General features: G+C 36.2%; 4 protein-coding genes across 6 annotated transcripts in view; 1 reads left to right on the forward strand and 3 right to left on the reverse strand.

The window, feature by feature from the left end:
• The window catches only part of LOC105389993 (zonadhesin), a 30,664-nt gene extending 28,077 nt beyond the window's left edge, over positions 1-2,587 (reverse strand). Inside the window, exon 1 of the mRNA XM_048621808.1 lies at positions 2,360-2,587. Coding sequence (XP_048477765.1) covers positions 2,360-2,513 — 154 coding nt within the window. The 5' untranslated portion in view covers positions 2,514-2,587. The remainder of the gene's footprint in view (positions 1-2,359) is intronic.
• A 1,000-nt stretch (positions 2,588-3,587) lies between these two features.
• On the forward strand, positions 3,588-6,133 carry LOC105392609 (tigger transposable element-derived protein 6). The gene is made up of 2 exons (XM_011564262.3): positions 3,588-3,816; positions 4,060-6,133. Exon 2 carries the CDS (start codon positions 4,060-4,062, stop codon positions 5,929-5,931), a length of 1,872 nt encoding a protein of 623 aa, XP_011562564.1. The 5' UTR covers positions 3,588-3,816; the 3' UTR covers positions 5,932-6,133.
• A 512-nt stretch (positions 6,134-6,645) lies between these two features.
• Positions 6,646-8,677, reverse strand: LOC105389982 (mucin-6). The gene is made up of 4 exons (XM_038119816.2): positions 8,516-8,677; positions 8,051-8,227; positions 7,433-7,636; positions 6,646-6,738 (listed from the first exon to the last, which is right to left on the reverse strand). Exons 1-4 carry the CDS (start codon positions 8,565-8,567, stop codon positions 6,731-6,733), a joined length of 441 nt encoding a protein of 146 aa, XP_037975744.2. The 5' UTR covers positions 8,568-8,677; the 3' UTR covers positions 6,646-6,730.
• Positions 8,678-12,345: 3,668 nt separating this feature from the next.
• Positions 12,346-16,540, reverse strand: LOC125488684. Of its 3 annotated transcripts, none has more exons than XM_048621893.1 (5): positions 16,436-16,540; positions 15,251-15,475; positions 13,885-14,091; positions 13,154-13,205; positions 12,346-12,452 (listed from the first exon to the last, which is right to left on the reverse strand). In XM_048621893.1, the coding sequence occupies exons 1-4, from the start codon at positions 16,488-16,490 to the stop codon at positions 13,183-13,185; spliced, it is 510 nt and encodes a 169-aa protein (XP_048477850.1). In that variant the 5' UTR covers positions 16,491-16,540; the 3' UTR covers positions 12,346-12,452; positions 13,154-13,182. The 3 variants fall into 3 exon arrangements, with proteins under 3 accessions (XP_048477850.1, XP_048477848.1, XP_048477849.1); XM_048621891.1 differs by having other exon boundaries at positions 13,885-14,094; XM_048621892.1 differs by having other exon boundaries at positions 13,140-13,205; positions 13,885-14,094.
• Between the last annotated feature and the right edge of the window lie 10,549 nt (positions 16,541-27,089).

Raw genomic sequence — 27,089 nt, forward strand, 5'->3', positions numbered from 1 at the left:
TGAGCAGTTCAAATATGTAATTGTTGGTTTGTTTGAGTACGTTGAGTGCTCGAGTAATAAGTTTACTGTAATGAAGAAAAAAATATGAATACCTAAGTAATATCAATCTTATTGCCTTACTTTTTTAAGTGCTCAAAGTTACAAATCTTTCTTTTTATTCAACTAAATTCATATTTCTCTGACAACAAGCGTAAATTTTTTTGTCTTGACTATGCCTTCACTATCAATATAAGCAATAGTGTCTGTGATTCTGACTATTAATATGTTTTTTTTTTTATATTATGTAGGTAATTGACCATCTACTTACGTCGTAACTTACCTTGAAAAACGGAATTAACAAACCTAGAGTAAATTTTTGAATAAAACATAATATTATATTAATTACCTGATGAACTTAATGCAATTGCTTGAGTACTACTGCCAGACGATTGAGATGATGCTACAGCTTGCGTGTAACGAGGTCCGTAATTAGTTGAAGATGAAGCTGCTGCTTGAGATGATCCGTTGTCATTATTAGAATTTGCTACTACTGCTTGTGAATATCCTGAGTCATTATTGGACGCAGAGCTTGATGATATAGCTTGTGCAGAACCCTCATCATTTGTACTTGATGAAGATGCTTGTGAAAAACTGGATCCATCGTCATTCGATGCATATGCAACTGCTTGAGGTGAATAATTGTTTTCATTTGAACTTGATGCCGCAGCGTAAGTTACATCAGAACCATCATTATAATTTGATGATGTTGCCGCTTGTGAAAAACTGGAATCTTCGTCATTTGATGCATATGCAATTGCCTGTGGTGATTCATTGTTATCATTTGTACTTGATGATTCTGCTTGTGAAAAACCTGAACCGTCACTTGAAGTGGAAGCTAATGTTTGTGAGCTTGTGTCATCGTTTGATGCATATGCAACTGCCTGTGGTGTATCATTGTTTTCATTTGAACTTGATGCCGCTGCGTAAGATACACCAGAACCGTCATCATAACTTGATGCATCAGCTTGTGAAGTATTGGACCCGTCATTTGAACTGGATGCTTGTGCAAAACCGTTACCATCTGTGCTTGATGCTGCTGCCTGTGAAAAACTGGAATCGTCGTTGTTTGATACATATGCAACTGCCTGTGGAGTATCACTGTTTTCATTTGAAGTGGACGCCGCAGCGTAAGATACATCAGAACCATCATTATAACTTGATGCATCAGCTTGTGAAGTATATGACCCGTCATTTGAACTGGATGCTTGTGAGTAGCCGTTATCATTTGTACTTGATGCTGTTGCTTGTGAAAAACTGGATCCATCGTAATTTGATGCATATGCGACTGCTTGTGGTGAATTATTGTTATCATTAGAACTTGATGCCGAAGCGTACGACACACCTGAGCCATCATTAGAACTTGATGATGTTGCTGCCTGTGAAAAACTGGAATCCTCGTTGTTTGATGCATATGAGACTGCCTGTGGTGTATTATGGTTTTCATTTGAACTGGACGCCGCAGCGTGAGATACACCAGAACCATCATCAGAACTTGATGCATAAGCTTGTGAAGTATAAGACCCGTCATCTGAATTGGATGCTTGTGAGTAACCGTTATCATTTGTACTTGATGCTTGTGAAAAACTGGATTCATTGTCATTTGATGCATATGCGACTGCTTGTGGTGATTTATTGTTTTCATTAGTGCTTGATGCTGTTGCTTGTGAAAAACTGGAACCGTCATCATTTGATGTATATGAAACTACCTGTGGTAAGGCATTGTTTTCATTTGAACTTGATGCCGCAGCGTAAGACACCCCTGAGCCATCATTATGACTTGATGCATCAGCTTGTGAAGTATCAGGCCCGTCATTAGAACTGGATGCAAAAGCTTGGGCAGAATCGTTATCATTTGAACTTGATGCTATTGCTTGTGAAAAATTGGAACCGTCGTCATTTGAAGCATAGGCACCTGCCTGTGATGAATCATTGTTTTCATTAGAACTTGATGCCGTAGCGTAGGATACTCCAGAACCATCATTATAACTTGATGCAGCAGCTTGCGAACCACCAGATCCGTCATTTGAATTAGAATCTACTGCTTGGGAGAAACTTGAAACCACTGTTTGTGAATAACTAGACCCGTCATTGAAACTTGATGCTACAGCTTGTGAAGATTCTGAGTCATCACTCGAAGGTGAAGCTTCTATTTGTGAATAATCAGAACCGTCATTTGGTACAAAAGCGTCAGCATCTGCTGAAGAGTCGCCATTGTTTGAACTTGATGCTTCACTTTGTGAAAAACCTGAACCGTCACTTGAAGCTAATGTTTGTGAGTTGGTGTCATCGTTTGATGACGCTGATTGCGCGATTGCATTACCATCTCCACTTTGTGCGCTGGAAACTGCTGAGGCAGACCCTGAAGAGCCGTCTTGAACCGTTGTTGCAGCTGCTGATGCACTTGATGTACCGTCCGATCGAGTTTGGACCACAAATATCGCAACACAGAAAAACAAAAGAAGATGTAAATTCATTTTAACGCATGCTGACGAGCAGCCAAGAGACAATGGACTAGAATAATGGCAGAAATGCTTTTTAAGCCACCCCGTCTAATTAATAATTTATTATGTTTTATTTCAATTGCATTTAATTACATTTACCTATGTCTAAAGTGTTTGTTCTTATAAGAAAGTTATTGATCTTTTGCTGTGAGTAAATACATATATTAAATAATAACGAAGCCGAAGGCACATTAGTCATATTTTATGGGTGGCTATCCGTTATAACCCAGTAGCGGGCGAATAGTTTGCCTACTGGGAATGCAACATTTCAAAATGATAAAGTGATAAATATGAAACAATATTATTATAATTTTAATATCCCGATTTCATAATAGGGTAAGATAATATAATTCGTGTTTTGCAATGGAAGGAATATTTTATACCGTCTGATTATACTCTCGCGAACAATGAATAAGTTCCACCTGCCATTAACGTTCCATATAATTATATTATGAAATTGGAACGTTTTCATTGCACGTGACACCCGAGCCCGCGTTTTTCTATGCTCGTGAGTGTACAAAGAATCAGCCCTTACTTCAATGGCTATGTACAGTCAGCTGCATAAGTAGCTATACACTTTTGTACCTTGTAAATCTGAAACCACCTATCAATTTATTGAAACATTGACGGTTCCTCAGTTTTACAAGGTATGTATGTGGTAGTAAACCTATCTTAGTGAAAATATTCGGCCTAGCCCTGAGTTTCAAGGTTATTGACTGATACTATTGTCCCGTGCATACAAATATAATATAATAGGTGTAACAGGTGTATTTTTTTAAACATTTGTGTAAATAGAGAATGAAGGACGATAGGACGACAAGTAAGTAGCATTTAGTGCGTACAAAATAAATAGAAACAGGGTGAGAATTGTATGCTTAATTTTTGCATATGTAAGTACTTACTTACATAATATAAACCTATAGCACCTCTAAAATGTGTAATTTAAATAATTATTGTAGTTTTTAGTGACATGTATAAATCCTTATTTTAATAGTATTTTATGTAACCAGTGAAGCCATACGATAAATAAATAAATAATGTGTTAAGTAAATGTAGGGGAGAGTAGGGTAATGGGAGTCAGCGGGCAATGGGAGTCACCCACACCACCACGAAACCAAACATGAGACCGACGCGTAAACAGCTTCCTCACCCCCCGCTTCGGGCCCCCGCGCAGCCACGAACGGCTCGTGCCAGTCCGCGCTCGCGCCACTGAGAGACGACCGTGTTTTGTTTTTGCGCTCCGCTGATGTAATTTTTCGTAAATGCAAATTAGAAGGTAAGTACCAAATATCTTGCAGTATGCGGTTATGACATTTACACTTACTTAGTTAGACGTTTCAAATTGTGATGTGCAGTTCAGATTATATCAGTGTATTAAAGTTTTTTTTTATTTTTATTTTTTACTCATTAGTGTAGTTGTGGGTAATGAGAGTCAGGTGACTCCCATTACCCACAACTGATTACTATTGCCCGCAACTGTGCGTTGCTGTTGAATCATGTTTTTATTATTTATTTCTAGATGCCGAAAGTACGCGTCAGGACAACTGAAAAGGCTTCCTGGTCTCCTGATAGCCTAAATAAAGCTATACGACTCATTGATGGCGGTTCTTCTATAAGAAATGCTGCTAAAGTAATGGGAATCCCTTTTTCAAGCCTTCAGAAGAGGATAAAAAAAGGTTCTACCTTAGCACCACATCTAGGACGATTCACTGTCTTTAGTCGTGAGCAAGAAGCCGAGCTAGCAAACTTGGTGAAGAAAATGGCAAATATTTTCTACGGTTGTACTGCTAATCAAATCAGAAGAGTCGCTTTCGAATATGCTGAAAAATTAAATGTGAAGCATAATTTTAATCAAGCTTCAAAAATGGCTGGACGCGATTGGTTGCATGCTTTTATGGCTAGAAATAACATTTCTATTAGAAAACCGGAAGCGACCAGCATAAACAGAATCACGGCCTTTAATAAAACAGAGGTAAGTCTGTTCTTTGAGCTACTTGGGCAGCTGATGGAAAAACACAAATTCGTCCAAAAAAATATTTATAATTGCGATGAAACCGGTATTTCAACGGTTCAAACACCGGGAAAAATTTTAGCTGCAAAAGGACAGAAGAGAGTAGGATCTATTACCAGTTGGGAGAGAGGAAAAAACATCACCTTGTTGTGTGCTATGAGCAGTGCTGGGGGGTACATTCCACCTATGTTTATCTTCCCTAGAAAAAGGATGACTCCACTACTTGAGAAGGATGGTCCAGCAGGCGCGCTTTACAAATGTTCAGACAACGGATGGATCAACGAACATCTCTTTCTTGAATGGTTGGCGCATTTTAAACAGCACGCTAAACCGTCTGCAGATGAACCCATCCTTTTAATACTAGACAACCATGCTAGTCACATTTCTCTTTCCGTCTACGAATATTGCAAGTCCAATCACATTCATATGTTGTCTCTTCCACCACACACGTCTCATAGAATGCAGCCTCTTGACGTTTCTTTTTTTGGCCCTCTCAAAATGGCGTACAAAAAAGAATGTGACTTGTTTTTGAAAAGCCATCTAGCAGAAAAGATAACCCCTTACGACGTAGCGTCCTTGGTGAGGAAAGCATTTAATAATGTTGCTTCTATTAGTAAAGGAGAATCGGGGTTTAGATCAACTGGAATATTTCCACTAAATCCGGAGGTATTCACAGAAGAAGATTTTCTCGCTGCAGAAACTCTCCAATCTGAGACCGTTGTAATCGAAGACTGCAATGAATCTCTCGCAGCTGCCTGTGTGATTCCCAGTACATCAAAAGAAGACTCGCCAGTTCCGAGCACGTCAACACAAATTGTTTCACTAGATCTTATGATGTCTAACCAAGAAGTCCCACTTGATTCTGAATCAGATGTTGTACCACAAGTTCCTGGCACGTCTAATCAATCTAGTGTATTGCATGATTTAATAAAAATGCCCGAGAAAGCATCTGTTATTAAAACAAGACAGGGCCGAAAGAAGCAACACGCTACAATTTTAACTTCAACGCCACAAAAAGAAAATCTGTTAGAAAAGGAAATTAATAAAATGAAGAAAAAAGGAGGTAAAGAAAAAGAGAAAACATGGAAAGGTAAAGGACAAGGAAAAAAGACTAAAGTACAGAAGAAGGGTCCTGAAAAGGCAAAGCGCCAAGTATTACAAGAACAGAACGAAACTTCTGTATCAGATGTTGGCACTGACGACTTATGCCAGGACGATGAGGATGATGACGCAGAAGATGCTGGGAACAGATGCCTAGTATGCGACGAATTCGGAAGAAACAACGAGATGTGGTACAGGTGTACCTCGTGTGGACTATGGGCTCACGCGGAGTGCACTGGATGGGAGTCAGCTGAAGGTTATGTTTGCGACGTATGCTAGATTTTATTTGACTCCAATTGCCCCCAGGGTGATCACCATTACCCCTACGTTGGTGTAATGGGAGTCAAATCTGTTTTTTTTTTTAACTCTTATAATTTCCAAAGTTGACTGCCAAAGTGACTGAAATTGATTTCTAATGATAGTTTAATAAGCAAATTATGATAGTACGCAGTTATAATAAATACTTTCTTTTTAATTAAAATTTTATTTGAGTTCTCGCTTAAGTGACCCCCATTACCCTCTTTTACCCTACCTACGTTGATAAATTATGTACGTAAGCAGGTAAATTACTTATGTTAGTGCTGATCATTCAATATCATTATTTTCTTTACAGTTACTTAATTCTCACTACGTGTCTATAAATAATGATGTTGATTCTGAAGGCAGAAATTCTAATTTTAACGCTGTCAAACTAAAAAAATTGCTAGCATAAAATGACATTTACGGAAACAATCATAGAGTCGAATTTTAAACAAAGAAATTAAGGTTTTGACGTCTCTAAATTTAAAATTTCAGCCTTCAGAATCGATATCAATGTATAACGAAAAAATATATGTACCTATAATCTAAAATTGACCTACTAGAAACCCGGAATATTATTCTAACTGTTCATGATTCGGTCGTCAAATAAAACCATTTTAAAAATTCAACTTTATTGTAGTTTTTGTCCATTGGTCGTTGGTCGTTGGTGACTAACGTTAGTAAAACTACTAGTAGTAAATAACACTTCATTTATTTCGTATTTGAAAAATATGTTTCTTGATGCTATTTAGGTATGTTATAGTTGCGGAGAAAACTATTATTTGTCTGAAAAAAAACAAAGAATAGCATTAGTATAGTAAGTAATGAACTGAAACTATAAGTAATATAGAAAGTATCTTGAGTAGATCTCTGATTAAATGTGGCCCAGTATAAAGCAGACATCTGATATTCAATCAATTATCGTTGATGCGATGGTACGAGGTATCCTATTTGTATTCTAATTGGATGTATAATTATTGTATGTTGTATCCGAAACCACTATTATAGTGTTAACCGTTTGTTGGTGTGGTGCAAACAGTGTTATTTTGAATAAACAAGTACGTTTTATGATAAGGAGCATTCTATCAAGGGTTTAAAAGCTATGGTGTCCATTTAATGGCCGTGATGGTGTGAAGAATTAAATTCTAAACTTTCATTCGTGAGGTAGTGGGTCCGAATCCGGCCATGTACCTACCTACCAATAAAAAAAAAGGATGATAAGAAAGTACAATAATATCATTTGCTTTTGAAGGAAAAAACGTGAGGAAACCAGCATATCTAGATTTCTAGATGTGTACCCTAAGTGCATTGTGCTCATTCCAAAATCGGCAATATGCCTCGCGACGTCGCGGCATATCACGTGAGTGCGAATGTATATCGCAAAGAGACTCGCTTGCGAGTCACCTCTTACTACCAAATCCAGGATAGTAAATGTTCATTTTAGGTCTCCTAATAATAACCTAATTTCTTCATCTCTTACCATAGATTATATTCTTGCAGCTAGGCAGGGGTACACACGATCCATCGACTTCTCTCACAAAGTTCGGCTTGCAGAAGCAGCCGTCAGTACAGACCGTGGAACAGGGCCCCGGATTGCCCCGGTTCTGACAAGTGCCTACGCAGGCTGGCCCGCATTGCTCTTGGCCTATCTTGGCCACTTCGTATTTACCGCATTGAGGGGGAGCTGCAAATAAGTAAAAAATATATATTAATTTATGGACAAAGACTGAAAATTTCATTGCAACTTGACTTAGCGAAAAATACAAAATGAACACTTCTAGAACGTGATATTTCTACTCATTATATGGTTTTTACACAATTAAATTGTTAAGTAGATTCTTAGCTAAAAAAATAAAAAGTTAAACCATACATTTAAGGTAAGCGTCGCGAACGCAACGAATTCATTAATCTTTGCATAGATTTTGTATACAAATTAACACAAGTGCATCCACTTCATTGGCATTATCGTAACCGGTTCTCTATACATTTATGAAACCGTTGGGTCCGATACTTACGATACCGTTCGATGGGCGCTTACCTTAAAAGTCAGGTACTTGATGCAGTTTTATTTAAAAAAATATATTATTTTAATACTTACAGCACTCATTAGCAGGGACACAGGTTCCGTTGTCATGTTTGTAGTAATTCGGTGCGCACACGCAAGTTACTCCACTAGAATTATCTCCTACACAGGGAGGGTTCACTGAGAACCGGTATTTGCATGTTGCTATGCGCCCATCATCACATGATGTCTCTACTTCGTTGATTCCACAAGCTGTAAGTTAATATTACATGAGGAAATTTAATTAAAATTAATGTCATAGTGTTAATTCAGACGGGTTTTTCTGGTAGGTAGAGGTATACATACCATACGTAGGTACATAGCCAGAACGTAAGCAGCACATATACCTACTTTGTGTTGAATTTTTGTGCTATAATTTTCATGGTGAATGCCACGAACTAAAATAACTTGGTAGGTAAGTATATAAAATTATAAATTAACTTTCTGCCTTTCTAGTAAATAATAACAGAAAATACTTAAATAATAACGAATCATGCTTACCGTTTATTGCTACAGCCGAAACCAGAACTAAAAGTATTTGAATGTTTTTCATATTTTCAGGTACGCGATCTATACAACGTTATATGAAGATAATAGTTTAGTATAACTAAAAGAAAACACTGATTCCGTACCTACTTATACCCGGTTACAAGTACATGGCTCCTCTGTAGATAACATTATAATAACACTATTGTATTGTTTGCATAACTTATAAAAGATCGCCAAAATTTTGTGAAAAAACACCTGGAAATACCTACAGTCAACAAAAAAGCAAGATATAAAAGCTCGCCAAAATTTTGTAAAAAAAAACACCTGAAAATACTTAGAATGCTAAGTGAGAATTCTATCATTTTATCGGACAAGATATCGCATTTGATAAACAAAACTACGAGCTAGATTGAGTTTCAATTTAAAAAAAACTTCGCGATAAATAATAAAACCTTATTTTACAAGAGGGCTATTATTTTGAATTAGCTCGACTAGGAGATATATGTGACTTTATTCAGAGGCACAATAGTTGATTATTACGGTCTGTCACAAAACAAAATTCGGACAGTATTAAGCTTTGTTTCCGTAATCGTATATTGTTTATCGATGGCTCGTTGGTTAATTTAAAACTTTTACAGATAAATAAGCGTCATTAGTCACAACCAGGGATGGTTCATAAGTCAATAAACATTTCGTCTTTCAGGGTTTGTAGAAAATTTCTTAATTTTGTGGTTTCTGTCTTGCTAACTGTACTTTGAGTACCATGAAATAGACACAGTCATAGTTTTTATATTTTACGTAGTATATTGTTAAAACTATTGTGTTTCTTTTGAGCGATAATGGTTTGTTTGATATACATACATGATATTTACATACATACAATGTTCTATGTTCTTGTTCTATGTACCTCATAGAAGTACAAACTATGCTGCTAACACGTTTCTTTTGAGATCCTGTCGCCAATACAATAGTAATTTCGTAGATGTTGATTTGTTCCACCTCTCTTTCTGCCAGTTCAAAAAATGTGTAAAAACAGCACTAATTGATTAGTTAACCTTCTCATGTTTGTCATTATTTCTTATGTGTAATTTTTGTTCATTTGTTATTTTTCATTTTATGTTTTTGTTCACCAAATACTTTTAATGTGTGTTATTAGTCTGAGGAAACTTTGTTGGCATGAGTGTTAAAAGTAATCCTTATAGTAATTATTATTATTTTAAGCTGTTTGTTTCCCGAATAAATAAAACTAAACTAAAACAAATAAAATTATGAAATAGTTTTTTGTAGAATTCAGTATGTACTTTTACAGGGATTTTTATCTTGTCATTACTGACACTCTTTCTTTAAAGTATATTGTTGAGGTACTGAACTAGATTTATAAAGTACAATATAATAGTAAAAGTATAGTTATTTGAAACGAAGATAAAGTTATGGCAGAGCAACTTGAGTTGGCAGATGCCAATTTTCATTAAATCATGTCTAACTTGGCAAAACTTAGAAAATTCACTCAATAATTTTGGTATATTTTTATTCGTTCAGGAGCATAATGTATACCTATCGCAAAATGCACCCGTCTCAAAATGCACCTGTCGCAATATGTACCTGTCGCAAAATGCACCTATCGCAAAATGTACCCTTCTTTAATATAATATACATAGCTTATTATGCAGACCGACACCTGCAAAAATGATATATTTTTGTTTAAAAAAAATGCATGATTGAAATTTTTTATTTGGTGAACTTACTGTGGTTGCAAATATGTTATATTTTTGTTTTAAAAATGCATGAATGAAATGGTTTATTTGATAAACTTACTATATATTTTTGTTTTAAATAAATTGCATGATTGTTTTTTTATATTTGATGTACTGTGGTTGAGAGAGAGTTTTTTTTTTATTATTTGTTTTAATGTTTTAGTTATTGTTTTTCCCGCTAATTACCATTTCCGTGGGACTTCAATAATTCCTTTCTTAGTGCTCACTATGCTTACAGTACCCAATGTACCTACGTGCCAAGTCTCATGATTGTAGCTTGAGCTGTTTGGGCTGTGCGTTGATGCCCAATCAGTCACTTTCTTCTTTTACATTTTTTTGTCAAAATTCAAATCATTTATTAAATAAAATACAAAATTTATCAAAAATTAAACATAAAATCCACCCTAGCTTCGTCAAAAATAAAATACAAAAAAATAATTAAAACAAACAAACAAACAAAACACAACTTACTTAGCTAAATAAACCACCCCAGGACGCACCCGACCCAAAAGTCCCCATAACGCTAGCTGCGTTGCCGCGCTGCACGGCAAGGGAGATCCTCTGTGCCAGGTACGCCCCAGAGCGGTAGTCAAAACCGCGGCTCCTCAAGCGTCGCCCAATCTCCCTGACGAACTGCTGCCCCTGTTCCCCCCAAACCCCAGTGGTCTCAATGGCAAGAGGCACAAAAATATAGCCACCCGCAATCAACTGGCCGTATTTGACGCACTTCTGTCGTGCAGCCGCCTCGGCAGCCGCACCCTTCTTCATCTTCTTTTATACATATAGATGTATTAATATATTTATCTATATTTTTATATGTACCTAGTTAAATTTTAACCTATTATCATGTTTATTGTGATCAAGTTAGGTTTTTATATACACCTGTCCGTAAGTTAAAGTCAAGCCGGTGATATATCTTGTCATTCTAAGCAACTTCTGTTTGGGTTCTCCTCACCAATTGAGTTGGATTTATTACTTTTTAAGTTCTATGAGGACTTTTTTTCAGGAAATTTCGAAATTTTTATGAGAATAAAAGTTAAAAGTATAAAAATTATAATTACAACAGACAGGATCATATAATTATTATGTGAATGTAAAAAATTGATTTTGTTTATATAAGGGTACATTTTGCGATAGGTGCATTTTGCGACAGGTGCATTTTGAGAAAGGTGCATTATGCGACGTTATTTGCATAGGGTACATTTTGCGAATGGTACGTTTTGCGACTGAGCCTTTTTATTGTACCTATAGTAACAAATTCATGTACCATTTTGTATATTTATAAGTGTTAACTAAGTTTGACCATTTCTCAAATTGTGCAGGCTCTCTTGCGTTGAATGCCTATTTTCTTTGGTCACTGTATCACGTGCAAGTTAACGGTGTGAGCGATTGCACTAATATAATTTTTTATTTTGTTTGTTATTGACATAAGAAGGTTCCATAACTGTAAAAAAATCCTGAAAAAATACCAGGAGAAATACTAAATCGAACGTTTAAATTAATGTGAAGCTGCTGTTGACGTTCCATATGTCACTGGAACTTTTTCATTGCTCCCGACTGTATAAAAATCTTATACTCAGCAAAAAATATAAGCTAATTTCACATAATAGTCAGGTATTAATAACTTTGGTTAGGTTCTGTCTGCTTTTGACGCAGCAAGCGTGTTGCGTCGAACATATTTAAATTTAATCTGTCTCTACCGCACCGCCGCTGTAGGGGGTGACGTCGTGAGATTTACAAAATTGCGCGAAGTGGCAGCTACGAATGAACTTGCAGATGGTGGAGTATGAATATGTGTTTCCAGTTGTACCCACGTAGTACCTTTGTAATCTATGTATACTGTACATGGTGTTACAAAAAGAACACTGACCGTCAATAAATGAACGGGTTGGACCGATAAGTATTTTTTTTTGGTGTTATTGTGAAAAATGCTAGAACTTATAGGTATGTACCTAAATACTTACTTAAATATTCATTTATGAATAATACAAGTTGTGTTTCTACTAAAATTTTGATAACATCTTAAGGTAAGGATAAGTATAACTTATTTAAATATAGTGTTTTCCTTTTGAAATAAAAGAAATAACGCAGGCCTGCAGCGTATATTAATAGAGTTAGAGATTAAACTATATACTTAGTTAAATATATCATTGATTTCCTTTAGTAACCCATGCATTGCTTGTAGTTGATAAAACCTGAAAAATATGAACTGTAAGTACTTATGTATTATTTTGTGCCGGCATCGTTATTACTACAGGGTAAGCGTGGTTTGTTGAAAAATAGCCGTGTAGGTTTAAAGATTATCCCCCTTATTCATAGAAAAGTTACTGGACCCTTTAGGTATAAAACTGTTTTATAACTGTCGGACAGATATCAATTTGTTCTTTGACAGAGAGTAACAAAACAGTTCAATAGCCAGTCCAGTATCTTTTTTTATGAATAAGGGGTTTAATCTCTGTACCTCAGAGGTAGACGGAGACAGTAGTCCACGTTAGGAGCATTTATTTATTACATCCAATATCATTAGATCGTTTTCTTGTCATAACAATAAAGTACAAAAAGTTTTTCTTAAAAAGTGCACTTGTAAAACTGATAATATTGTCTCTTTCTACTTAGGGTTTATTAACTCATGTTTTCAATGGGTTTTTCTTGTAAACATAATATTTTAATACAAATATTGAAATCCACCCGCTACCATTTAGTATTACAAACGCACAAAGTGAAGAAACGCAAGTTTCACTACCAAAATAATGCAAACGGTTTTCTCACAAAGTGTATCATTGAAAACTAGTGCGGATGATTTTTACAGTCTCGTAGCCTTTAGTTGACTACATCTCCTATTAGACTGCATTTTTCACAATGTAATACATATTTTAATTTAACTAGGTACCATTACCAAATGTATCTTCAGTCGAGCGCCACTGACTAACGGGGCCCAGGCCATGTCCCTGTAAACAATAATCGAAATGATTTATATTAAGAAGGTACAAAACAAATCTGTACAACTATCAGTCTGACATCTTCTATAAAACCGACCACGTAGCAGTATTTAAAGATAGGGAAGAGAAGTGTGGGAATGAGAACGGGAGATGTAGAAAGGGGAAGGGTGGGTGGGTTGTAGAGGGAGGGGAAAAAAGCGGAGGAAAGCAGAGGGTCTGGGCATAGAGGGAGATAAATGGGAGGGAGAGACAGTAGGAGGAATGAAGGGCAGGCGAAGGCCATGGGATAGAAGGAAAGCGTAGAATGTACTATTTTTAAGCGAAACCAGCAAAACTAGACTAGTATTATATGCTGAAGCGATTGACATCAAAATCAAAGAGATTTGTTGATATAAAATTAATTTACGTGGTGGAAACCGATTTCTCCCGAAATGAGAATTTCACCAAGAAAAGCTACTATTGTCAGTTTCGAGCTGCATTGCTCTCTATCGCTCCCGTGCCCAGGGCATGAGTGCACAAGCGATAGCAAATGCTTTCCTAAATAACTATTTCGCTTGGATCGCGAAAGTATACTTCCCTCTTAATGTGAGGCCAATAGTAAATAAAATAAATAAATTAGACAAGTGTCCTTCAGGGTAAAAGACGTAAGGCTCGAGTGCTACAGCTAGTTATTTATAAATGCACTTACAACAGTCGGCCGACTTGATGCATTGGCCGGAGTCGGAGCCGGCATTTTGTCTGAGATATCCATATTTACAGCAACAATTATTAGGACCATAGCAAGTGTTACTGACTGTGTACCCTCCGTTGCCGGCTCCACATTCCATTTCATTATATATGGAATCTTGCGCAAGGTAAGAAAAAGCATCACACATGCCAACATTGTCAACGCCAACTGCTGCAATACAATGCTTATATAAAAAAAACAATATATACTTATATATCTTTAGGGTATATGTCGCAGGCAATTTGTAAGATCTCGCCGTTTACATACGGCGTCGTCAGTTTACAAACGCTTGCTGTTTTGTAATTTGCCGAAGGCATATTGATAAGTCGTTCAATCGTTCTGATTTCGACGTTAATTGCAGTTTTAGGGTGTCCATGATAAAACACAGTTTGAACTTTGAACAAATGGAAAAATTTGACTTTATTTCAGATTTTTAACCTTTTCTAAAGTATGTACCTAAGCAGGTAGTTAATACTACATAAGTTTAAATATTTAATAAAAAGATACCTACATTTAAATAAAAAACGTAGTCATTTATACAGAACAATAAAACTAGGCATTTCCAGATAAAAGCAAACACTGGTGTCCGAATGCACTAAACTTAGGAAAACGCTAAACCCTTAACTAAACAATTTATAAAGCTCTAAATTAATATCCTGCATGTGTGCTGCGTACACCAGGATCTATGGATAACGTAGTTGTTTTTAGTGTGGAATAACCTCAAAAAATTTGTCGTTTGTCTACGGCCTTTTTACTGCTCCTGCATTGTAATAAATGACTTTAAAGTCACAAATATTTGATACACAATATTTCAAAACAGCGAGCGTTTGTAAACTGACTACGCCGTATGTAAATGGCGAGATCTTACAAAATGCCTGCGACATATACACGGTGATGGATTCACAAATTGCCTGAAACTAATAGGTGAAAAACTAACAGATGACTTTTTCGGGATACAATACCATTATTACAATACAACACAATGTGAATTTATCAAAAACGAAACGAAAATGTATCAGCACTATCAGCAGTCACCTACTTGTAGGATTTGCGAAAAATTTTGCCGTTCTAATATCTTCTATAGCCACATCATATCCTGTCCCTGACACTATAGTGCGCGCGGAACTAGCTGGCCGCGCCTGAGGTATGTGAGCGGTGGGACGGGGAGGCGGGGGCGCTTGGACTTAGTAGTAATGACATTGACAACAAGCGCCCCCGCCTCCCCGTCCCACCGCTCACATACCTAAGGCGCGGCCAGCTAGTTCCGCGCGCACTATAGCTAAATTGTCTGTCACGCTAACAACAGTAACATAATAAAAAAACTTACTTAGACTGTCGCAGTCCGTTGCCTCTGGAACGCATTGGCCATTGTATGCCCTCTTCATACCATTCGGACAGACACACGGGTTGACAGCCGTATAAGATGATCCCGCTCCCGGCATACCACAATCAGCCGGTGGTGTGTATGAACACTTCTTCTCGCAAGCGATGGGAGTCCCCATTTTGTTCATTACTTCGTAGTCGTGACACGGCGGTGCTCGGTTCATTGATACTAGAAAACATACACGATGATGAAAATGTGGTATAGAAAGCCGAAATAGTAGTATGACTCAGGTGGAAGAAGTTATATTTCTAAGATTATTGGAAATTCGTAAAATTTCTCATTGTAAAATCATAATGGTCAACCGATTTTGCATAAAGAAGCAACATTTACCTACACGTATTTTCAAAAAACTTTTTTGAAGTAAGTACCTACTTACTATAAAAATAAATATTTAATTATGCCCTTTCCCATTCACAAAAAGGCCGAAAACTGTTATATACGGTTTGATACTAGGTACTTACCACAAAGCAAATATCTTACCTACTGACTTGTTTTGTTGGAGTTCAGTAGTGTAGTGTAGTATTTTAACAGTTTATCGCAATTCAGATTTCGAGCTTACTTAAATATCGTATTTTCTAAATGAATATATAAATCTAGTTAGTACCTATTTTAAGTGAAAAAGTGCAATTTATGAAAAAATTTAGTTTTGTTATGGTCCATTAAACCGAGCGACCACTTAAGTAAACTTATATAAATTATATAGGTACGGTCGTCTGCGCCTAAAAGTATACAGGCGGAGTTGATGAAGGGACCAGCTACATCTGTAATAAATTCGGGGACGTGTTGTGTGTGATGTGTGCAGCAGTGGTGTTTATGTGGATGTGCTTGTTGTGCAGCATGTGAGCTTGAGATCGCTATTTTAAAAACTCCGCCTGTATACTTTTAGGCGCAGGCAACCGTACTTAGCAATATCGCTGACCGAATATGAGTCTGTCAGCACAGCAGGCAGAAGATATCTTACAATCGTGAATACAAAAACGACTGACGGTTTTACGGCTGGCATGGCCGGGTATACTTACCTCTTTGCGTAAGTTTCTGCGGCACTTGCCATGGCAAAAATCCGGCCGGAAAAAACAGAAATAATAATATAACCAGTATATAATAAGTATGTAAAAAATACTAACTCACCGGTAAAGATCACGCCTTCTACAATCAATATTAAGAATACAGGGAGGAACAACATGTTCTTCAAAATATAATTGTCTTTCTGAAAGTCTCACAGCAAATGAAAACAGACACATGCATTTTCTTTTTAAATGGGTTTTCATGACGTCAAAAACTCACCCTGATATGCGCATAGTCACGATTTAAACATTTAAAAATCGATATAGAGATAAAAAAATATCTAGGTTATACTATTCAAACACATAAAAATACAAAGTAAAGCAAGAATCACGAATATAAACAATAATGACGCACATAAGTTTTATAAAAGCGAAAGTTTGTGTGTGAGTGTGTTAATAATTACAATTTTATTTTTACTTTTATTCCTGAATTTATACAGAAATACTTTTCTAGGCGAAGCATGCGGGATAAGATATACCTACTATGGCCCAATAAGAAATGCTTAACCATAGTGGCCCTATCTGCACTAAAGGCCAGATTAGATCAACGCAGCATCACTGTTGCGATGTAATGCGAAACTTAGCCAGTATAAAATATCGCTTACTAAACCGGTATCGCTTTAAGAAAAATCGTTACGTCAACTACCAAAACTCACACTCGGCTCACCAGTATTACTACATTAGACTCGTCCTGTGCAGCGAGCATAGGATTCGATACTATTTTCGAATCTACACGAAGGGTCACTTTTACCAAACGCTAAACGTAATTAAATGAAATTTTAAATACATTTTGTACTAACTGACAGACGTATGACAGGCTACTAAATACGTTTAGCGTTTGGTGAAATTCCACCTAACATATGGAAAAAACAAATGTCACTTTTGGAACTAACTTTGCCTTACATTTTGACAGTTTGACGATACGCAACGTTAAGGCTGTCACTAAAGCTGGAAGAAAATCAGAATCTGTCAAATCTAGTGAGGGGGGGTTGAGGTATGCGGGGCGTTCTACGGACAATGACATGAAATTTTAACATAGTACTCGAAAACATAAAAGTGAAGACATGCCACTTTGTTAAAAATATACTAAGTAAGTAATATTGTTTTGTGATACGAAAATATTTATTTTTATTTGAAAGTATTTTTAATATTTAATAATTAATTATATATAAAGTCGTACCCGTGCCGATATTTATACAGGTTGTTGCAAAAAGGGTTTAATACTATGCCGAAACCTACGTGTGCAGCATGTTATTGATGTTATTTCTAAGCCAGGAAATGAAATCAGAATGTAAAAAAATCGCGAAAATATTATCAAAGTTTAATAGTTCAGGGTGTTGTATTAAACTCTGCCCCCGTGTGAGGTATAAGAATAGTAAATAAAAAAAGTATAGTTAGCCGAAAGGGCGTTACTCAGGCGTCACTCTGAAAAACTTTTATCCTACGTAATTTTTTATATTCGTGAAAAAAACGCTTCTTCATATAATTTTTTTTTGGTCACGTGACCTTTTAGTTAGACGACCTGTTTTTTTTTGGTGTTTCAAAAGCAGAACAGTAGTTTGCAGAACTCTGCATATACAGGGTGTCACAAAAGGTGCTGGCAAAGGGATATGGGGAGGTCACCAGAAAAATAATAACATGTAAGTACCCCCGCAAGGGAGTACATTAGTACAAGGCGTGAGTGTGTGTTTTTTTTTTTAAGTACTTATGTGTATTTGGGATATGATAGAAATAATATTTTTGTTTCTTAAAAACCAAAAAATTTACACCTTGCTGCGCTCTTTTGCTCACTGTAAGTACACCTACAAATATTGCTGTATTAAAAAAAACGGTTTTGTAATAACGATTATAAAAAAAGGTTATTTTCATGTCAAGGAGTCATTTACCTAATTACGATTTCACTCAACAGCAGGTGAACTGAAAAAATAAGTTCTAGTTCTATCATCACTTTAGATCGCAAACATTGTAACTCCACTTTTCTCGGCGAAAAGTACTCTTTGGTGTCAATAGAAACGTTTTTTGAATTCACATGTTTTCCTCTTTATTCGAAAAAAAAATACTGTATTCCGCATTTTACCATTTGTTTTCCTCTAAACCCCAAACCGTGATTTTTAAACAAGAAAACTTAGTAATTACCCTTTATTCTCATATACAACGTGCGATGTAGGCGAACGTGAACGAAAACTATGCAATAAGCCTTTGTTTTTATTACTACTTTAGTAAATTACAATAACATACTCAACAATGTTAATTTTTTTTTTTGCAATGTTATGTTGTTAAATTAAGATCTAATATTTTATTAACATGAAGTTACTTTCAATTTTTTTTGCATCTATGCGTCGAATCACAGCATGACGGCTGCTGCAGCTTCCTGCTGTCCTGCCCTCCAACCAATCCCACCAGTACTGCAGGTTGCGTCGAATACGAGCCATTCTCTTCGACTTGACAAGACAGGTGCTCCCGGAAGGATCATAGATCGCACGGAACCCGTACCGTATAGAGTAGGGCATGCAATACCGCAATACCGGTATTGCGTAATACCGGGATCCCGGACAAAATCCACGCTTTTTTCAATACCGGTATTGAAAGTTAATACCGGTATTGAAGTAATACCGGAATCGGACATTTTTTAGGCTATAAATCAAGCGATTAAGATATAATTAGCCTTGTGCTCCTATATACTATAAAAGTGCACTTGTTTTCAGCCGTTACATGCGGTTTTTGGCCTTTGGAAACCTACTTGTTGTCCATGCGTTCTAAAATTTTAACTCTAATACTCAATTCTCGTAAAAAATATTACATAATACAGAATTTGATGGCTTTTTCTTGTTGTATTTTGCCCTATACGACCTTTAAACCTATAATATATACCATTTATAACAAGGAAGTCTAATACCGGTATTAGTACCGGGATCCCGGTATTGAGTTCTAATACCGGAACTCAATACCGGTATTGAAAATATTACCGGTATTGCATGCCCTAGTATAGAGGCAACGGACTCCTTTGCAACAGCCCCCCAGATTCGGAAGTAGCCCATGCACTGCATGGCGAGCACAGCTGCAGCAATTTTTTCGTAATGAATCATTGGGATGTCATCCCCGAAGGAGGCTCTCAGCCTACCTCACGACCTGTGTGACATTAGAAAAATGCACTGTGCTAACGCCGTTTGCGAGCTTGATTTGCAGGACCGCGTTGTATGCCAAGTTCCACAGCAGAGGGGTCCAAGACCTACCGCTGTGGAACTCCGCAACTGAACTTCTTCTGTGAAAACAAACCCTCCCTTTTCGCATCCTTAATGTACTTGTTAGACACGTATGACCTCTGTCAATTTTCTGCAGATAAGAAGACAAGTGATGGTATACAAGAGCCGCCCTAAAGGTTCGCCCTCTAGGGGATAGAGTTGAACGCGGTTACTATTTTTAAGCAAACAGCCAGCGCAACAACTCGCCCGTGGTTCTTATCCTGCTCCGACAGTGAACGAACGCAAAGTATTGTACCCACTATTCGAATCCGCATTTCGGATGCCAAACTGACTGTCCGAAAGGTCGAAACCGTACCACCACAGAGGTATGACTCGTTCGAAGAGCTTATCAGGCTCTTACAGCAATCAGATGTGTCGGTACACTGAAAGATAATCTACAGGCCTGCTTTATTTATTTAGGAGCACTAATGGCCTCCTTTCAGTCATTGAGTCACTGGCACTCAGGCTGCGGTTGAACAGGAAGATAGACTGTCTAAACAAATCATTTTTAGGCTAGTTAAAAAAAACTTTAGGTGGGTAGTATGCCAACTAGAACTACAAATAAAACAGTATTTTTGTCTCCTCTAAAATTTGGTCACGAGGAGTTACGATTGTTCTAGGGTCCCTAATGTCGGAACTTAAAATAAAAGAGTGGACTGTATATAGATTTGTATGTATATTCAAGAATTAAGTAATATGATGTTCACTGAGTAAGATCGCGAGGGGTAATGGCCGAGTGCCTCCGATGCTGGCTGTTCTTCGGTGTGCGGGGCTCCCGCCCCGCGTCCCGCACCGCGCCCCGCGCGGGCCTTAACAACGATGATTACGATCTAAGGTGACGCTGACGATATTTTATACAAGGTATTGAAAAAAGGGTATAAAGCTTAGCCAAAAGTGGATTTAGGTGCCATTCTGATCCACTTTTCTTCTACAATTTTGAAAATTCACGTAACAAAACCTTTTACATAGAAACTTATTCGATCACGTGACTTTTTACTATAGAGACCGAATTTATTTTTCGAGAATTTCCAAAACTTGGAGAACAAAAGTTGTTCAGAATAACCCCTGAGTCAAACCCTTTCGGCACAGTATACCCTTTTTGCAACATCCTGTATAGGTAATATCAGGTTTATAAAAGACCTGGGCCTGTAGAGTGAGACTCGGCATGGGGAGTCATAATTTATAGATCTTTTAGGTTGCAGTGGCGAATGGGCACTGGTAGCCCTGCCCTTTTCTATAACTATAACTATAGGTAATTTTATGGCAATTTAAAAATGGTATAACATTTATCTATTTAAAAAAATCATTAAAAATATACATTACCTATCGCCCTAATTTAAAAAAAAAATTCAGCCCTTACTTTAAACTTATAACACCCCTCTATTTCCTTCAGGGGTTAAAAAACCTGTGTATTTAATATTTTCTTATGACTTTTTTTTTAAATACTAGGCTCTTACATAGTTGTACATAATATTATGCGGTATTTTATTCCACTTGTAACGCATAAAATTCAAAGCTACAGTAAACATTTCATTTTTTTCATGGCGAGATACAGTCGCACTTAACCGCTTTTTTGCAAAGCTTGTTAAATAGATTTAAAAAATTATGTAAATTTTAGATCTTCAATTTTTAAAAATACTTACTTATTTTTAACAACCTGTAGTGGTACAGACTACCACATCTTAAAATATATATATTTTTAATTAACTACGGTTTTTGGTTTCAAATAAAACAAATTATGAACTTACTTTTCAACACCCTGTATATTGTGTAGCTTACCTACCATACACAACCGTTAAAATAAAATAAATTACCCCTCAGAATATAAACAGGCTCGCGCATACTGTATTGACCGTATAGTTCTTATTCGGAGAATCTAATAAGTGTCATTATGTGCAATGTTTACCTTTATCTATGCATCTGTAACTCTATAGTAAAAAATGTAAACAAATCGAAAAGGCGAAATGTTTTCTAAGAATTTTCGGCTTTTCTGCATCTAAAATGATTAGAAAATTAACTTTCCATAGCAAATGCATATGTATTATAATACTTGTAGTCATAATTTGTTGATTTAATCAGTTTTTGTGAAATATTTGATAAAAAATAAAATGGCGTGGGTATCGCTCCTAACAGGCCGCCACCAGGGCGACGACTGAAGAAATCTGAAATCTGTCACGGTGTCATCATTTTTAAACCGGAATTTATTAGTTTTTTGCAAAAAAAGTTGACTTCTGGTCCATTAAATCCAACTCTTTAAGGTAACTTTGTTAAGAATTTAATTACCTACACATACATATAAGATTCCATGAAAATGGGCCCTCTGATTTCGAGGGTTTTTTCATAATAAGTCAAAAAATGGCAAAAGACATGGTGTGTTTGCATTTTTTTTTAACATACTTATTATAATCCTGCACCAATTTATAAGCAACTAACATGTTCAGTATACCCTCTGCTACAATATATATTTTTACCAATGTGATAGAAGCCACCGTTTTTCCAATCTAATCAAGTATATCAAGCCGACTTTAGCATTTTAGCTTTAGGGATCCCCTTAAGGCTGTCACTAAAGCTGGAAGAAAATCAGAATCTGTCAAATCTAGTGAGGGGGGGTTGAGGTATGCGGGGCGTTCTACGGACAATGACATGAAATTTTAACATAGTACTCGAAAACATAAAAGTGAAGACATGCCACTTTGTTAAAAATATACCTACTAAGTAAGTAATATTGTTTTGTGATACGAAAATATTTATTTTTATTTGAAAGTATTTTTAATATTTAATAATTAATTATATATAAAGTCGTACCCGTGCCGATATTTATACAGGTTGTTGCAAAAAGGGTTTAATACTATGCCGAAACCTACGTGTGCAGCATGTTATTGATGTTATTTCTAAGCCAGGAAATGAAATCAGAATGTAAAAAAATCGCGAAAATATTATCAGAGTTTAATAGTTCAGGGTGTTGTATTAAACTCTGCCCCCGTGTGAGGTATAAGAATAGTAAATAAAAAAAGTATAGTTAGCCGAAAGGGCGTTACTCAGGCGTCACTCTGAAAAACTTTTATCCTACGTAATTTTTTATATTCATGAAAAAAACGCTTCTTCATATAATTTTTTTTTTGGTCACGTGACCTTTTAGTTAGACGACCTGTTTTTTTTTGGTGTTTCAAAAGCAGAACAGTAGTTTGCAGAACTCTGCATATACAGGGTGTCACAAAAGGTTACGTAGCTGGCAAAGGGATATGGGGAGGTCACCAGAAAAATAATAACATGTAAGTACCCCCGCAAGGGAGTACATTAGTACAAGGCGAGAGTGTGTATTTTTTTTTTAAGTACTTATGTGTATTTGGGATATGATAGAAATAATATTTTTGTTTCTTAAAAACCAAAAAAATTACACCTTGCTGCGCTCTTTTGCTCACTGTAAGTACACCTACAAATATTGCTGTATTAAAAAAAACGGTTTTGTTATAACGATTATAAAAAAAAAGTTATTTTCATGTCAAGGAGTCATTTACCTAATTACGATTTCACTCAACAGCAGGTGAACTGAAAAAATAAGTTCTAGTTCTATCATCACTTTAGATCGCAAACATTGTAACTCCACTTTTCTCGGCGAAAAGTACTCTTTGGTGTCAATAGAAACGTTTTTTGAATTCACATGTTTTCCTCTTTATTCGAAAAAAAAAAACAGTATTCCGCATTTTACCATTTGTTTTCCTCTAAACCCCAAACCGTGATTTTTAAACAAGAAAACTTAGTAATTATACCCTTTATTCTCATATACAACGTGCGATGTAGGCGAACGTGAACGAAAACTATGCAATAAGCCTTTGTTTTTATTACTACTTTAGTAAATTACAATAACATACTCAACAATGTTAATTTTTTTTTGCAATGTTATGTTGTTAAATTAAGATCTAATATTTTATTAACATGAAGTTACTTTCAACTTTTTTTTGCATCTATGCGTCGAATCACAGCATGACGGCTGCTGCAGCTTCCTGCTGTCCTGTCCTCCAACCAATCTCACCAGTACTGCAGGTTGCGTCGAATACGAGCCATTCTCTTCGACTTGACAAGACAGGTGCTCCCGGAAGGATCATAGATCGCACGGAACCCGTACCGTATAGAGGCAACGGACTCCTTTGCAACAGCCCCCCAGATTCGGAAGTAGCCCATGCACTGCATGGCGAGCACAGCTGCAGCAATTTTTTCGTAATGAATCATTGGGATGTCATCCCCGAAGGAGGCTCTCAGCCTACCTCACGACCTGTGTGACATTAGAAAAATGCACTGTGCTAACGCCGTTTGCGAGCTTGATTTGCAGGACCACGTTGTATGCCAAGTTCCACAGCAGAGGGGTCCAAGACCTACCGCTATGAAACTCCGCAACTGAACTTCTTCAGTGAAAACAAACTCTCTCTTTTCGCATCCTTAATGTACTTGTTAGACACGTATGACCTCTGTCAATTTTCTGCAGATAAGAAGACAAGTGATGGTATACAAGAGCCGCCCTAAAGTTTCGCCCTCTAGGGGATAGAGTTGAACGCGGTTACTATTTTTAAGCAAACAGCCAGCGCAACAACTCGCCCGTGGTTCTTATCCTGCTCCGACAGTGAACGAACGCAAAGTATTGTACCCACTATTCGAATCCGCATTTCGGATGCCAAACTGACTGTCCGAAAGGTCGAAACCGTACCACCACAGAGGTATGACTCGTTCGAAGAGCTTATCAGGCTCTTACAGCAATCAGATGTGTCGGTACACTGAAAGATAATCTACAGGCCTGCTTTATTTATTTAGGAGCACTAATGGCCTCCTTTCAGTCATTGAGTCACTGGCACTCAGGCTGCGGTTGAACAGGAAGATAGACTGTCTAAACAAATCATTTTTAGGCTAGTTAAAAAAAACTTTAGGTGGGTAGTATGCCAACTAGAACTACAAATAAAACAGTATTTTTGTCTCCTCTAAAATTTGGTCACGAGGAGTTACGATGATTACGATCTAAGGTGACGCTGACGATATTTTATACAAGGTATTGAAAAAAGGGTATAAAGCTTAGCCAAAAGTGGATTTAGGTGCCATTCTGATCCACTTTTCTTCTACAATTTTGAAAATTCACGTAACAAAACCTTTTACATAGAAACTTATTCGATCACGTGACTTTTTACTATAGAGACCGAATTTATTTTTCGAGAATTTCCAAAACTTGGAGAACAAAAGTTGTTCAGAATAACCCCTGAGTCAAACCCTTTCGGCACAGTATACCCTTTTTGCAACATCCTGTATAGGTAATATCAGGTTTATAAAAGACCTGGGCCTGTAGAGTGAGACTCGGCATGGGGAGTCATAATTTATAGATCTTTTAGGTTGCAGTGGCGAATGGGCACTGGTAGCCCTGCCCTTTTCTATAACTATACGAGTAACTATAGGTAATTTTATGGCAATTTAAAAATGGTATAACATTTATCTATTTGAAAAAATCATTAAAAATATACATTACCTATCACCCTAATTTAAAAAAAAAATTCAGCCCTTACTTTAAACTTATAACACCCCTCTATTTCCTTCAGGGGTTAAAAAACCTGTGTATTTAATATTTTCTTATGAGTTTTTTTTTAAAAACTAGGCTCTTACATAATTGTACATAATATTATGCGGTATTTTATTCCACTTGTAACGCATAAAATTCATAGCTACAGTAAACATTTCATTTTTTTCATGGCGAGATACAGTCGCACTTAACCGCTTTTTTGCAAAGCTTGTTAAATAGATTTAAAAAATTATGTAAATTTTAGATCTTCAATTTTTAAAAATACTTACTTATTTTTAACAACCTGTAGTGTACAGACGACCACATCTTAAAATATTTTTTTTTTTTATCTTTTTTTTTATCTTTATTTATTTATTAATATATATATTTTTAATTAACTACGGTTTTTGGTTTCAAATAAAACAAATTATGAACTTACTTTTCAACACCCTGTATATTGTGTAGCTTACCTACCATACACAACCGTTAAAATAAAATAAATTACCCCTCAGAATATAAACAGGCTCGCGCTTTGGCATACTGCATTGACCGTATAGTTCTTATTCGGAGAATCTAATAAGTGTCATTATGTGCAATGTTTACCTTTATCTATGCATCTGTAACTCTATAGTAAAAAATGTAAACAAATCGAAAAGGCGAAATGTTTTCTAAGAATTTTCGGCTTTTCTGCATCTAAAATGATTAGAAAATTAACTTTCCATAGCAAATGCATATGTAGTATAATACTTGTAGTCATAATTTGTTGATTTAATCAGTTTTTGTGAAATATTTGATAAAAAATAAAATGGCGTGGGTATCGCTCCTAACAGGCCGCCACCAGGGCGACGACTGAAGAAATCTGAAATCTGTCACGGTGTCATCATTTTTAAACCGGAATTTATTAGTTTTTTGCTAAAAAAGTTGACTTCTGGTCCATTAAATCCAACTCTTTAAGGTAACTTTGTTAAGAATTTAATTACCTACACATACATATAAGATTCCATGAAAATGGGCCCTCTGATTTCGAGGGTTTTTTCATAATAAGTCAAAAAATGGCAAAAGACATGGTGTGTTTGCAATTTTTTTTAACATACTTATTATAATCCTGCACCAATTTATAAGCAACTAACATGTTCAGTATACCCTCTGCTACAAAATATATTTTTATCAATGTGATAGAAGCCACCGTTTTTCCAATCTAATCAAGTATATCAAGCCGACTTTAGCATTTTAGCTTTAGGGATCCCCTTAACGGAAGATCGAAACTTATGCTCACGACTCTGCATGCGTGAGGTATTTCGAAATCGAAATAATAATTACTTATGTACAAAACATTTTTGCAAGTTGTTAACCTACAGGATGTAACAGTGCTGCCTCAAAATAATAATATTATTTATTTATTTCACTCTTTATTGTACAAATATGAATATATAATAATTGGTATTAACTTGGTATTAACATAGATTACAGTGTTTTTGATGGCATCTAGTTGACCTATCCTTACAAAAAAAACATGGATAGGATAAGTTTAGTACCTACTTATTTCACTTTCTTTATCGTAAATCAATCGAGAGACAGTCAAAGATCTGACGAAGAAAGAGAAAACATTTTCTGTAGTTAATGTTCGAACTGTGATGCAATGAGGGAACTATTATCCTCCTAATACACTTACAGTAATCAACAAGTTCCAGTTATAATAGCACCAAATTACTCCTAAACGGAAAAGACTTCCAAACAACCAATGATTTACGAACTAAAAACGTAAATACTTTTCAAACATCTAAATTACATGTTCTTAAAAATTAAGGTCTTTTGGTGTCAACTTACTGTATAGGTGTAGGTACAGGGGGTTAAAATTTATCTGTGAACTTCCCCTGTTGAAGGTTAATGTACCCACGGTTAATCACTTAACGATGAACAACTTTATAGGGCCACTTTGA

Source organism: Plutella xylostella, chromosome 6 (assembly GCF_932276165.1).
Source record: "Plutella xylostella chromosome 6, ilPluXylo3.1, whole genome shotgun sequence".
NCBI lineage: Eukaryota > Metazoa > Arthropoda > Insecta > Lepidoptera > Plutellidae > Plutella > Plutella xylostella.

Excerpts from the sequence above, each read along its gene's own strand:
- LOC105392609 (XM_011564262.3), top strand. The coding sequence starts at position 4,060 with ATGCCGAAAGTACGCGTCAGGACAACTGAAAAGGCTTCCTGGTCTCCT.
- LOC105389982 (XM_038119816.2), bottom strand. The coding sequence starts at position 8,567 with ATGAAAAACATTCAAATACTTTTAGTTCTGGTTTCGGCTGTAGCAATA. Across the intron at positions 8,228-8,515 it reads TTCGGCTGTAGCAATAAACG|CTTGTGGAATCAACGAAGTA; the intron begins GTAAGCATGATT and ends ATTAACTTACAG. Across the intron at positions 7,637-8,050 it reads TGTCCCTGCTAATGAGTGCT|CTCCCCCTCAATGCGGTAAA; the intron begins GTAAGTATTAAA and ends ACTTATTTGCAG.
- LOC125488684 (XM_048621891.1), bottom strand. The coding sequence starts at position 16,490 with ATGTTGTTCCTCCCTGTATTCTTAATATTGATTGTAGAAGGCGTGATC. Across the intron at positions 15,476-16,435 it reads AGAAGGCGTGATCTTTACCG|TATCAATGAACCGAGCACCG; the intron begins GTGAGTTAGTAT and ends TATGTTTTCTAG. Across the intron at positions 13,206-13,884 it reads CATCAAGTCGGCCGACTGTT|GGACATGGCCTGGGCCCCGT; the intron begins GTAAGTGCATTT and ends TATTGTTTACAG.